At 38.9% G+C, this 14,926-nt stretch overlaps 1 protein-coding gene across 1 annotated transcript; it reads right to left on the reverse strand.

The window, feature by feature from the left end:
• Positions 1 to 343: 343 nt before the first annotated feature.
• On the reverse strand, positions 344 to 14,203 carry LOC105205547 (neurogenic locus notch homolog protein 1). Its single transcript, XM_039455205.1, has 19 exons — positions 13,919 to 14,203; positions 13,705 to 13,771; positions 13,058 to 13,494; positions 11,481 to 12,209; positions 10,104 to 10,244; positions 9,909 to 10,008; positions 9,327 to 9,770; positions 7,692 to 8,228; positions 6,191 to 7,269; positions 5,695 to 5,858; positions 5,221 to 5,364; positions 4,816 to 4,862; positions 3,823 to 3,995; positions 3,584 to 3,683; positions 2,512 to 3,447; positions 1,735 to 2,378; positions 1,473 to 1,636; positions 1,068 to 1,223; positions 344 to 722 (listed from the first exon to the last, which is right to left on the reverse strand). The coding sequence occupies exons 1-19, from the start codon at positions 14,071 to 14,073 to the stop codon at positions 637 to 639; spliced, it is 6,303 nt and encodes a 2,100-aa protein (XP_039311139.1). The 5' UTR covers positions 14,074 to 14,203; the 3' UTR covers positions 344 to 636.
• Positions 14,204 to 14,926: the final 723 nt, after the last annotated feature.

Raw genomic sequence — 14,926 nt, forward strand, 5'->3', positions numbered from 1 at the left:
TAATCGATTCGCGTTCGAAGGGGAAAATAAATGTAAAAGAGACCAGCACGCCTCCGGCCTTTCGCTCAACTTACGTCTTATCGCAGAATGAAATTTTGCTGCCTTATCGTCGGCAGACATCTGTTGGTGGCAGAGTTACAACTGGGGCAGTAATTACAATCTAAAGGAGGTGACCGGTGTATTGCGGCCATACACGCCGAAAATGTCTCGAGAATGTTTCATTATCATCGAGCGGTGTTTAACAGCTTCAATTACGTGGTGTCGTGTTGTTACATGACCTGTTCACGAGAAACTATTCATGGACGCGTTGACAATGTTAGCGGTTCATAACGGAGTAAATTGCAGTAAATTATTGCCTTTTTATTACATAAAATTTATTTGACAAACAATTTTATACAATATATTTCTATTAATGTTATCAGAACATTTTAATATATACGATCAAAGAAATAATAAACTTGATTATAATAAACTAGGTTTATATGAGAAAATATTATTGCTAACAGAGATTGGCTAAATGAATATTACTTATTTTTGCATGAGCTATAAAATATGATCTAATTACGTTATTACAATTACTATTATCACAACTACGGCAATCCATTCTTTGTGAATGTCTTCCTATTGATGTCTTTTTTAAAGTAAGATCTCATTGTCAGGCAACAAAAATTCGGTAGCGAAAGATTCTCGTACGAAGATGTTTGTCGACAGACCTACTGAAACTAATATTTCAAGAGTTTAGTTATCTCATTGTTACTTAAAATATATTAAAGTATCAATTAGAAGCTTTTTGTTTTTTAATATTTGTTATAATAATTATTGCTCGGGAGAGCGATCTTAAGTCATTTAATATTGTAGGAGTTTTAAACGTTTGTCATTCACTTAAGGTGATATTTGTTATTATGAACTATACTTGCAGTTGCAAGTAGGCTGTCTCAATTATCTACTTTTATCTATATTTATTAATACGTGAAATTATTATTAATTATTTTATCAATTTGAAAAAATTTGAAAACAATTGTCGGCAAATTATTTTATCAATTTGAAAAACAATAAAAAAAAAATACCTGTAGTTAATTTCTTCTTCTGACGTTTGCGGTACATTAAATATGCTGCTGTTGTCAAACTTACGGCCAATAATATAGCAATAGTGACGAAAGGCCAAACTATTTTAGTAACATTAATAGAAGCATTGTAACGAGGCGTCGTGTAACAAGGCAAATCTGTAAAATGAAAGACAATAAACGCTACGTTCCAATATACCTTGCCAGTACTGAAAATCTATTCCCGTTATATATATTATAGATTTTCAATACTAGCAGTGAATTTTAGAACTCAGAGATGAAAACAAATACACATTTTTTCTGATAGAAACATATAAAAAAAATTTTTAATAGTCATAAATAACCACAGAAAAATTTGTATCATTAATAACTGAAAAAGATGTAGTTTATTTTCTAAATTGCAAATACCTATACTAAACAAGCAGCTGATATTAGAAGTCGTATTGTCATCATCAGATTGCATCATGTAGCACAATGTTTCATTGTCAAGAGATTTATCACTGCACTGACAATACGGCGCACTCTCGTAGACTCGCACGATCGTGCTGTTCGTATCATTACGAATCGTAATTCTGCAATTATATTTATAAATTAGAAAACTCGTGTAGCAAATTATTGAATGGCGAATACTCTTCGCGAGGAATGGGAGATCGGGCGAGTAGATATTTACCTGTTAACATCGTTGTGATCGTAAGCCATCGTTATGACGCACATGGTCGGCTGATCACAGTCCCGTCCCGTCCACCCGAAGTGACACTCGCATTTGTAGTCGTTGCCGCGGTCGATGACACATACACCATGTCCGCTGCAGTTGCGAGTGCACACGGGGATGCACTCCGGCCCCACATGGTGGTCTATGTTCGGTATAAAATCGTCGTGACAAACGCAACGATTCGGGCCGATGCAATCGCCGTTCTGACAACCCCTTTCGCAAATCGGCTCGCACAAGCTCTCGTTCCGCGGCGCGAAACCGTCGTGGCACGTGCACCGATTCGGCGCCGTGCACGTGCCATTGGCGCATGCTGGGATGCAGAACGGTACGCAATCACCGTCCGTGTCCTTTGCGTAACCGTCATTGCAAACGCAAATGCCTGATGAGTGACAGGTTCCATTCTCCCCGCACGAGAGCGCGTCGCAGGGGGGTCCGAAACGTTTCGTACAGATGCGCTGCTTGTTGCTCGGAGACTGATGAAATTCGACCCACGACGGATAGTAGGTTGTACCCGGGTCACAGGTGCACACGTTTGGGGCAGTGCATTCGCCATTGATGCAGGAGAAATCGCAAAGTGGTTGGCAGACATGCATCGTGTATGCCTAGTTGTTTATCGAAGATTAAATGAGTTTTTTTTTAATTAATTGTGATTAAAAAATCCTTTAAAAAATATCGCATTATTAAATGTTGTAATGAATAGTGTACAGATATACATATAATATAATATATACTTGCCGTTACATGGCTAAATATAAAGGGATAAGTTCTCTTATTTAAGTGACTTTTATTTAACCATTTTAAAGCTGTGGATACTTGATATCCTTTCAAACAAACGCATTGGTCGGGTGATATGCATTCTGCATTCGGTCCACAAGGTATCGTGCAGCGTGGCTTGCACCTTCGCTCCGTTTCATTATAATCGAATCCGCTCTCGCAAGTGCACAATCCGGGCGCGGTGCACTTGCCATTGCCGCAGTCGATCTCGCAGATCGGTTCGCATATATATTCGGAGCTGCCGTTACGGTGTCGGTAGCCCTCGTTGCATCTGCAGCTCTCCGGCGCCACGCACGTACCATTCTCGCAGGGCTCGCTGCAGATCGGCTCGCACACGCTCGCGTTCGTCGCTTTATAACCGTGATCGCAGGTGCACGTTCCCGGCGCTGTGCACGTCCCGAAAACGCACGGCTCGTCGCACTTGGGTTTGCAGATGAATGGCTCGTCTACCTCATAGCCGGCCTCGCACATGCACACGTTAGGGGCTGCGCAATGGCCGTTGCTGCACGCGCGTTCGCAGACGGGCTCGCACGTGAATGGAGAGGAATCGTTGCCAGTCTTCCTGTAACCGGACCGGCACGTGCACACGTTCGGCTCGGAGCAGTATCCGTGATTCTGCTCGCATTTCGTGTCGCAGACGGGCCGGCAGGTGTATCCGTCCGAATCCAGCCAATAGCCCTCGTTGCAACTGCAAATCTCGGGATCGACGCAGGTGCCGTTGATGCAACCGTTCGTGCATTCCGGTACGCACGGACCCTCGCCGTTGTCGCTTAACATTCGGTACCCTCTGTTGCAGGTGCACACGTACGGCTCCTTGCACGTACCCTTCTCGCATGTTCGTGGGCAACGTGGTACACACGTTGCACCGGATAGAACATAGCCTGTGCAGCACGTCCACTTGTGTAAAATTAGCGAATCAACGGATTAGTATAAGAAGATGAAGGATTGTTAGTTTATAAAATTATTCTCTTTCCCTTATTTATTCATTTCTTTCTTGAGTATTATCGCGAACGTAATTTATCAGTTTGATTACCTGCATCCTATAATTGAATCGCCTTCTTACGTAATAGTCGTGGGGGGACCAAGGCAATCTATATGTTTCTACATAAGGAACGTATTGTAATATTTTATGACTGTAAGAAAATTAACAAAGTTAATTGTGTGTGTTAATATATTTAAACGCGTATATTGCAAGATATTTTGAAAAAACAAATTACCTTAGAAATGGAGACTATAATTTTTGAGACAGTATAATAACAAATGTAAAAATACCTGGTCATGTCACAATTTGAATCATTAACTGGTTCCATAGCTTCATCGATTAAATTCGACCACAGAAAACCCTCAACACATGGAATTATATGCCATATGTTCACTTGTAAAAATAGAATTTTGACGGCTAAAATAGTGATCAAACTATTAAATAATCCCATGATTTGTTGCTTCTATTATGAAGTTGATGTTCGCTCTGTGATACTTAAACTGACCCTTGCAACGTTTCTTTCTCATGTATTATCACCTTTATCTCTTGCTTTGTATGTGTGTATGACACACACGGATATTATGTTATTCTCTCCAGACAGGATGTATTATCAGAACTGAATTATCAGAAAGTTTGCATATATGCATTTATAAAAATCGTTATAATCGTATTGATATCATTAATGTTGAGGGAAATTCATCTAAGGCAAGATTAATAAAAGTATTTATTTTAAAAGAACAGTAATGTCCAATAATTTCGTCATGTCAAATAATAATTTGTGAATGACGATAATGATAATGTTTAGCCCAAAAAATATATTAGAAAACAACAGAAATTTTACAATTACAAGAACAATAAGTCTACGAATCAAATTATTTAACGAAAGTGTCAATTATTTATATTGCAATAGAAAAGAATACAAATTTTAAGATAGATTCTCTACATTCAGCCTGATTATGTTTTTTGCAACACAAATTTTTATTTATACTTCATAAAATTGTAGTTTTTTTTATAAAACTTAAAAGAAATTTAAAGAAATTTCTGAAAAGTAAAAAATAAAAGAGTTTTAAAATTTAATACTAATTTATTAGAAATTTTACAAGAAATACATATTTTATATAATTTTAACTTTAATTAACTTTAACTTACAACTAACTAATTAAATTAATAAAAATTACTCTTTTGTATTAAACATTGTTATTACTATAACAAGCTCTATATTAAGATTTTATATTAAGGTTTTGCAAGTATTTTTTGTATTATAAATTTGAATTCGATTCAACTAATCCTTGCGTCGATGCACTGTGTCTGCATGTTATCTGAACACTGCCTGTTAACAAGAATAATTGATTAATAATACTTTTTGTGACTTTTAACAATTTTTTCCATTATGTTTTTTATATAAAGGTAGATGAAAATGTTGGGGAAAAAGAATTTAAGTTGTAAATTACATAATAATGGATAACTTAAAAAATGTATAAACACAGATTTTTAATATTAATTTGAATAAATCTAATTTTATTTTTATTAGTGATAATTGCTTAGATTCTTTTTAAAGATCTTTTCTTCAATAAATTTATATTTACAAGTTTTATCTTTCAACCTCATTTTTTAAATAAACACGTATAATCGAAAAGAAATTTCCAATATACGTCATTATTTTAGATGCATGATGCGTCTAATGATACCTAGATCTGCCTGTCTATTTCGACGTTTTCGGAATATCAGATATATCGTTATTGCTGTCAGAATTAATATTCCACTTGCAATTCCAATTGTTAATTTGATCATTTCTCCTTGACTTTTATATTGACTGCTCAATGCGAAGCATCCTAGTATAAAAAAGTCTTTATTAGTTTATAACAAATTATTATAGTGAAGGAAAAACTAATAATTTCAAAATTTATGATATAAAAATTGTTACATAATAATTAATGTATTAAACGTTTTATTCATTAGTACTTTGTAGAAGTTTTTTTCAAAATTAAAAGATATTAAAAAATTTTACTATATTTCGTGCGTGAAATTATTGTTCTATTGAAAAATTTGCAATTAAAGCAATCCTAAGAAAACATCTCTCATGTAAAAAAATATTTAACATTTAACTATATCGCGAGTATGCAAATTCGAGAAACACAATGGAGTAAGTTTAAAAGACAAACCTTCATGCATTAAGCAACCAATCTGCATTTCATTCCTTGTACCGTTGACAAATATATTAAAGCACAAAGTTTCATTGTTTACTTTACCAATGCACTCAGAACACACTGGGTTATTCATGAATACATGTTCGATTGTAGCATTTTGTTCCTCGATAATTGTTAATCTGCAAAAAAATAAATAGTTCATAAACAATTTATGAAATGATTTGTTGTAGATATTGCTATAATATCAAAATTTTTTTGATAATTTAATTATCAAAATAATAGTCTAATATCAAAGTTTTTCTGATTTCTAATATTTTAACATCGCGATTCTTTATTATTTGTTTCATTTTTTATTTGGTTATTTTTATTAATGATGTGTTTAATTAAATCATTAAATCATGCCAGTTTCGTTATATGATAACGATTAAAAGTCGCTATCGTTACGATTATTATCCCTTTCGCGAAGGAAATCTGAATTTATAAAGCATTTTACTGATTCGTGCGTACTCACCTGTCGGTATAATTCCCTTCATCGTTCAAAATCAAGACACACAAGGTTGGTCGATCGCAGTTTCGTCCAGCCCATCCGTAAGTGCACTCGCAAGTCCTGCGTTCCTCGACGCACTCGCCGTGAGCACCGCAGCCACCCTGGCACGCGTGCACGCAGGTGCCTTCGATCTTCACGAAACCGGCATGACATCGACACTCTTCTGGTGCCTCGCACTCGCCGTTATCGCAATTCTCGCAATGCGGCACGCATCTGCTTCCGTTTCTCGTTTCATTCTCAGAGTCAACCACGAACCGAGGTCCCTCTGCTCCGAATTCGAGATTTGGGCCCGCGAGGACGAATCCGTCGTCGCATTCGCAGACCTCGGGCGCGACGCACGTGCCGTTGCCGCAGGTCGAGCAGACGGGCTCGCATCCGCCGATCTTCGCGTTTCGATAGCCGTCGAAACACACGCAAAGATCCGGGGCAGTGCACGTGCCATTGCCACATTCGACGCCGCAGATCGGCTTGCATTCAAACGGGACGTTTCCTCCGTCGTAATAAACCATGCGATAACCGTTCTTGCAGACGCAGAGCTCGGGCGCCTCGCAGATTCCGTTTGTTTCGCAAGCCGGGTGACAGATAGGATCGCACACGTTGGTTTTGGAATTTATCGATCGACGATAGCCTGGATTGCAGCTGCACACGTCGGGCTGCACGCAAATGCCGTTTTTGCAGTTCGGGTTGCAAATGGGTTCGCAGAAGTTTCTATCGCCTTCTCTAGGTTGATAACCGGAGTTGCAGGTGCATTCGTCTGGCGCCGTGCAATGTCCATTGACGCAGTCAGTTTTGCAATGGGGCTCGCATTTGTACGAGGAATTGGAAGGACGATAGCCCTCGTTGCATCGACAAGTTTCAGGTGCGCTGCACAAACTGTTGATGCAACTCTGGCTACACGTGGGTTCGCACGAGATGTGATCTTTGTCTGACAGATGATAGCCGGCGTGGCAACTGCACCTCCCCGGAGCGCTGCAGAATCCATTCGCACACTCCGTATCGCAGATCGGCTCGCAAACCGAGCTGACGGCAAAATATTCCGAACTCTGTGAAAATCAATATTTTTGATTAATATAAAGAATTTGCATATTCTTGAAACGATATCAGACAACAAAAATATTCGACCTGAATAGAGATTCGATTTAATTATTAAAATAATTAATAAGTTTTATGCGTCGACTGTTATAATTATGCGTGGAAGGAATGATTTTACTAAAAAATTTAATTGGATATAGATCTGAAAACTATTTTATCATTGGACCATCGTTGGCTCAGAATAATTACGCTTCAAATATTTGCTAATATGTTAAAATTTTTTGCAGCAATCATTTTGATGGTTCAAATTCATTTTTAGATCTGTATCCAGCTAAATTCTTAAATAACTTAGCACGGTTTTTTCGTGTAGTTCTTGGATTGCAATCACGTTCCATTGGAACACTTAATATAATCTTGCGTGTTTAATACTAACGATTTTCTTGGCTTTCGTCTTATCAGCCAGGCGATATCCTTCAAAGCAGGAACAGGTACCCGGCGCAATGCACACGCCGAACGGTTCACAAGGAATTTCGCAATAGGGTTTGCAAATGTGCTTCTCTGTCTCGTCACCACTCAATTGGAATCCTTCGTTGCATGTGCATACGCCAGGTGCAGTGCATCGTCCATTGAGACAAGCCTTCTCGCAGACCGGCTCGCAGATATACTTTGAACTTTCTAGCAACCCGTAGCCCGTGAAGCAGCTGCAGCTTTCGGGAGCCACGCAAGTGCCCATAACGCAAGCTTTGCTGCAGACTGGTTCGCAAACGCTGGGAGTCTTTAAAGAGTAGCCCTCGTTGCAGGTGCACACGTTGGGTGCGGTACACGAACCGAAAAGACAGTCGTTCTCGCACTTGGGCTCGCAGTTGAATAAGTCGAATGCATCAGGCTGATAACCATCATCACATGTGCAGACATTGGGGGCTGTGCACTTGCCATGAACACACTCTTTTTCACAAATAGGCTGACACATCTAAAGATGCGAGAATTTTTATCATTAACATATATACTCTTTTATATCGTATTATATCTTTCGAATTGTAACAGTAATTATTTTCATGCTTAAAAGTTGTTGTTATTTCTCAATTTTTATTTTGCACATATTTTATCGATATTAGGGTAAAGTCGGTATATACGCCGCAGCTATCGAAAATTTAATTTATCAAGTATTATTTACTATGTTTAAGGAAAATAAATTAGGCCAATAAAAACTTCATACCGTTTACTATTATAAAAAAAATTTTAAATATGAAATATTTCTTTTCTTATACTTGAAAAAGAAACTTAAAGAAACCCTTACATTTTTGTCGTATAAAAAAAGTGGCGGGATTTACGACTACTCATGTGTAAGATACACGGCGCATCAAAATTTACAAATAATATTTTCAGATATGATATAAAATAACATAATGACTTACAAAATGTGTTTACAAAGTTTATTAGGGAATAAGAACAGTAAATATGTATACAAAGTAATAATAATGCAATATTAAAGAAATTAATATGCACAGACATCAACAGAGTGCGCATTGTGTTCTCAACATAGTGCTCAACATAGGGTAAGTGCTTTCCAATCACGCAGTGTCTGTATTACGGCATAAATCCCGCTCGCTGAAAAGGCCGTATATCCTAAACAAGTGGAATATACAAGATATCAAACTAAATAAAGAATACAAGAGCTATGCACTTGAATCTTGCTTGTATTTCATTCTTTACTATCGCTCTACATTTACGTATCATGAAATAATCATTATGCCTTTTATATTTTCTACAGTAATTATTTTACGTAGATGGTAATACACGATCGCGCTACTTCTACGTGAAAAAATTAATTCAATTTACGATATTTTCGTTAATATTAGCAATAAAGAACTATAATTACAATACAATACTAATATAACATAAAGGCACATAACAAAATAGTTCTGAACAAACTATCTTTATTTCTTCTATTTTTTCTGACTGCTGCGGCGTACATCCCTCCGCAGCGTAAATACCGACTTTACCCTACATAAACTAAGTAGAATTCAAATTGGATGAATAAAACAAAATGATTATATTGTTTACTTACGTTGGCTAATTCATAATTATTAATGGGCATTGGCACTTTCGTTTTGTACCCTTGCAGACAGAGACATTGATTGGGTTTATAGCAAAATGATCCTATAGGACACGGTTTGTCGCAGACAGGTTCGCACATGTGATGATCCCCCTTCAGTTTGTATCCAGAGTCGCACATGCAAGTGTCGGGTGCGATACATTTGCCGTTTACACAAGGGCTAGTGCACACAGGAACACAGGCGAAGCTGTCAGACTCTGTATAATCCGTTACAGAATTCTTTGTACGATATCCGTAATTGCAAATGCATACATTTGGGCCTATACACGTGCCGTTTCCGCAATCAGGATGACAAATCGGTTCACAGCTTGAGTAGTAGCCTATATTCCTCTTCCATCCACTCTTGAGTGTATATCCGTCGCAACATTCGTATTCTCTGCGCCATGATTTGCGAGACTGAGAATAAAAGTAGCGTATTACAAATACTGCGTTAGTTATTTATATGTGTGAAAGGATATGTAGGATGCTAATGATAATAATGCTAATTTTAGAGAACAATACAGATGAACGTCGAACAAATGTTGAAAATCTTACCTCAATTCTATAATTCCATCGAACGCGGGTTTTATAAAAAATACCCCACGTTTTTTCCTTATACGTTTCCATGTATGGAACTTGATATGTTTCTATAAAACTGCAAATAACGATTTTAGCAATATTAGCTGATTTGTGTGTCAACGATAGTATCGCTAAGTATTATTTTGATTTGCGAAATATAGCTAATATTACCTAACAATTTTACTACAATTTCCCGAAGAAAAACCTGGAAATTGTAATCTGAATTGCTGCTCTTCCGAAGTAACGAATCCATTTGATATTAGAATGGCAAGAACAATTATAATATATGAAAATTTCATAATTGTCGAGCAAATTTAACCATATACTTTTTAAAGAGAGGTTCACTAACGAGAATGTAAGCAGCGTTCGGACAGTTGTCACGTATATTGCGTCGCAGCTTGTACTGAGGCTCCTTTTCCTCTATATAATATAACGCGCTATCAGAATATGACAGGATGTTAACTGTTGTCAGCCAGTTACAATTAAATCCATGTGAAATCTCTGCTTATCAGTAAAATAAGTATCTTTAATTTTAGCAGCTGTATTTTGCATAAATTAGCGTTGAAAATTGTTATGCCCAAAATCGTTAATTTATTTATTCGTAAGAAGATTGTATTAGATAGAAAATTAGAAATGCATTTAAGATAAATCGACGAAAATTCTGAGTCAAGTTATATTTATATTACACATTATGAATCATGCTAGGTACAAAGTATCCAGCATTTCTCATCAAAATAATGCAGATTTATTAAATTAGTCATATAGATAACAGTAATGCAGTAACGGAATATCTTGTGAATCGTGTTTAAGACATGTGCATTGCGCCGAGCTCTGAAGAGAAACTGCATAATTGTTTTATGGCGTAAACGAATCGATTCCGCATGCTTAACAGTGCATAAACGGAACGTACATTTTCTTGAGTAAAACTTACGTTAAGTCAACGTACTGGGCCAAGGATGCAGTCCGCATTGACCCATTTATAATGCAATAACATCAGTTGGTGTGTAAAATCAACGGCACGCGATTGCGTTCGTAGTTAGTTTGATGCTACTTTTACATATCTTTCTGTGATGCTGTAAGATTTATAGAGCGCTCCTATTTTTATATAATCAACCTTATGATTTACTATATTGACTATTAATTTACAGTTTTTATAAATCAACCTTGTGATTTACTACATTAACATATTCACTTATCATTGGAATTTCAAATACTCAATACTTTATTCGCTCCGAGAAAATTATATTTGTTGATTAGTCTATGAGGTTACCCAAGAGTGTGTATAGAATTAGTCATCAGTGTTATTACAATCTAGAAAGTTTTAAATTTATGAGTATTTATCTTCGCATTGATCTTTCGCACATTTATGAAAGTTATCACAATGTATCGTTTCAGATTTGCATGAAATAAGAGACACATAAGAGTATCATTGTTTTATAATTTATATTATCGGAGTTTATGTATACAAGTTCAGTTGATCATAATGCCTGAAATTATTTCATCGAACTTATATCTATAGCAATGTGCTTTGCGTGTCATCGATTTGTTTATTCTTGCGGGACACATCTCTGTCGACCCTTGACACCTTCCTTTCGATATCCGGGATTGCATATGCAGTAGTTGGGCATGGTGCACACGCCGTTCTGACATCCCCCCACGCACACCGGCACGCATCTGGAACGCGTAACGTCGCGGACGTCGTGCGTGTACCCGTGATTGCAGGTGCACTGATCCGGCCCGGTGCATCGGCCGTTCAAGCACGCGTGCTGGCACATATCCTCGCCCGTGCCACCAATGTCGTGCCGAATGCATCTTCCGGTATCGGGATCGATGCGGAATCCCGGGTCGCAGACGCACATGTTCGTGCCGACGCATCGGCCGTTCGGCCCGCAGCCGTATCTGCTGCATTGCGTCGCGTTGGTCGCGGGCGTCGCGATGCATCTACCGGTATCGAGATCAACGGTGAATCCCGGTTCGCAGGCGCACCGATTGTAGCCGATACACACGCTGTGCGGACCGCAGCCGTATCTGCAGTCGCCGACGGGCTGCGATGTCGGGGGCGTCGTTGTGGGGACGCATCTACCGGTATCGCGGTCCATGATGTATCCATATCCGCACTGGGACGAACCCGTACCCGGGATGCATCTGCCGCTGTAACGGTCCCGCGAGTACCCGGGTCTGCAGTTACAAACACCAGGCGCCGTGCACTCGCCGTCGTGACAACCGCCCGGGCAATGGGGAACGCAGGACTCGCGATCGCCGGGAGGATTGATGTATCTGTAAAACAATTGATGATTACATTTTTATATTTTTTTTACAACTTTTGAAGAAGAGGGAGTTCTCATTGGGAGCATCGTTGCCATAATAGATACTCATTAGCATCATTATTATTAAATTGATTTTTCAATATTGCGATATTACTGTGCTCACTCAACTTAGAACTGTGTTTCAAGACCGAAAATTTATTCGACGCGCAGAGTGTGATGAGCTTGAAAATGTATATAAAATCACGCAAGAAATATCAGCACTGAGATCCAGCTGTGACCGAATAAGACTCATTAGCTATGCTTTTACGCGCATCGGTCTGTATTCTCCTATTATTTTTTTCATTGATTTATCAGTCAGTGAAAAAGACATAAAAATTTTTAAAAATATGGGACTTGCAATTGAAATTTCAAATTCGTTAAAGAAATCGTTATTGAAAGACAGCACCTGCGAAACGTCCTATACGTAAAGACAACGCGGTACTCGTTCCGTAAAGCTTGTAATGTTTGCAAATTTATTTACAACGCGTGACTGCACTTCGAACGGCAGCGTAAATAACGTTATCTACGCAGATGGCCGCATGTAAATTACAAAACTGCTGATTTATATTGCCTGTACGAAAGCAGTTACACGTGCGGCGTATAATTGCTTTCAACGTGTAATATCATTTTTGACGAATCCAACATTGATTTATCAATTATTCATGACTCAGGCGAGTCGCCTCGCGGGTTACTACGCACGTATTACGCGAATAAATCGAGGTTTAATTATCGCGCGGAATGTCGCCGATGCGAGAGGACATTGCGTAGTCGGCGGAGAGATCGGAGAGGACTCGGAGAGTGGGCTAACGCGTTAGTTACCCTTCGTTGCAGGTGCACACGCCCGGGCCGCTGCACACGCCGTGCACGCAGCCACCCTCGCACGCGGCCACGCACTCCTTGTGCTCATTCAGAACGAATCCTGGCCTGCAGCTGCAGACGCGCGGCGCCACGCATTCACCCTGTCTGCATCCGTCGGGACAGATCGGTCTGCAGTGACCGTCGACCTCGTCGTAGCCCAACTTGCACACGCACACCTCGGGCGAGAAGCAGTACGCGTTCTCCTGGCACCGATGCGAACAGACGGGCATGCAAACGCCTTCCTCGGAACGCCATCCTGGCGGGCAGCTGCACACGTTCGGGGCTGTGCAACGGCCTCCGAAACAGCCGCGCTCGCATTGCGGCTCGCACAGACTGCTCGTCACGTTACGCTCGTAGCCGTCGCAACAGTCCAAGATAGTGATCCAACCGTCGTTGTGCTGACGAATAGAATTTATTTTATAATCCTTGTCCCCAAAGCCATTTTAATGATTTATAATCAAGTTTTCTAATTAGACAAACTCCTTAGCACATGATAGATGTTGCATTATGAAAATCTATCTTCCAAGATTTGATCGTCCATTATAAATCATTATATTGATCAAGAATCAATCTTTTCAAAAGAAATTAACGATTTGGAGATTACTTACAGGATTGCCATCGGGATGAGGAAAAGTATTATAAGGCGATCCGCTGGAGTTTGAGACATGACTGTATCTGAAAGATACCAATTATTCTTTTTACACTATTTCTCTCAATGAGTGTGAAATAAGAAGCAAAGTAACAGGTGTGCAAGCAGAAAATAATATTGAGTCGCGTTATTGCGCGAGGCTTTCGCTTCGAATTAAAAGACTGATTACTTACGGCACCCTTTTGTAGCAAAGGCCATTTTGCGAGGAGTTGGTGCCCTGATAATGCCCGCTGGGACGCGGCCGATGGCCACCTTTGACACCGTCAATCGCCCAGGTGCCGACACTAAGGCACGCAAAAACAATCAGGCAGATCGGCAATCTCTCCATGTTGCATGAACGATCGCGAATTTACTACTGGACGCTTATTTTCGGTCAGGGAGTGGGCATCACCGCGATAAGGATGTCGCAAGGGTCAGCGGTTTTCATCTTCTCATTAAACTTCATATTTAACTACGCAACATTGCCGTTCACGGAAACGGTTATCGGTTACGCGTATCGATATGTCAGAGAGACCAAATGGGGCCAGACGCTTCGTGTGCCCGTTTCTTTCCACATACTTTTACTCTTATCTAGTTATTGATTAGGTCATCGTTATTAACTGGGACATAATTGACTTATTAGGCACGGCTTTAATCGGGCGCATAAATTATTGATCGCGTGTGCGCAAAGCGAGGGGACAAGATAATGCAATGCAATTTCTCGGCTTGACTATGTTACAAAAAGACACATCTCACATAATGTGATTCATAAAAATTTGCAAGCTTTTACGAGATCTTTCTAAATTTTCAAAATAAAAAAAAAATTAAAATTGTTTTAAAATACATTTGAGCTGTACAGAAAAATTATCACATAAATATAAGAGAGAATAATATTTATGAAAGTTACTCGTTAAGAAATATATTATATATTCATTCGCTTCATATTGACGAGGTTATCTGAAAAGAAGATTGTTAGCTTTGACAGATAAAATGTTTTAATTGAGAGAAAAATGTTTCCCAAATAATGAGATAATCGTTTTGTTTTGATGTAAGTATCGCACCAAACCATATGCAAATTTGTCTTTCGTGCACAGTTTATTGTAACTCTTGCTTCACACATTCAACGGTAAATCGACGTTGTTTACGTAATCCGACTGATATCGGGAATGCATGAGCGAATCGGGATGATAATAAGACAGCGC

This window comes from Solenopsis invicta, chromosome 11 (genome assembly GCF_016802725.1).
Source record: "Solenopsis invicta isolate M01_SB chromosome 11, UNIL_Sinv_3.0, whole genome shotgun sequence".
NCBI lineage: Eukaryota > Metazoa > Arthropoda > Insecta > Hymenoptera > Formicidae > Solenopsis > Solenopsis invicta.

Bases quoted from the DNA above. Each gene is read 5' to 3' on its own strand.
- LOC105205547 (XM_039455205.1), bottom strand. From the start codon at position 14,073: ATGGAGAGATTGCCGATCTGCCTGATTGTTTTTGCGTGCCTTAGTGTC. The intron at 10,245-11,480 runs AACAAATCGATG...ATATGGTTAAAT, and splicing joins AGATGTGTCCCGCAAGAATA to TTGCTCGACAATTATGAAAT. The intron at 1,637-1,734 runs GTAAATATCTAC...ATATAATTGCAG, and splicing joins GATCACAACGATGTTAACAG to AATTACGATTCGTAATGATA.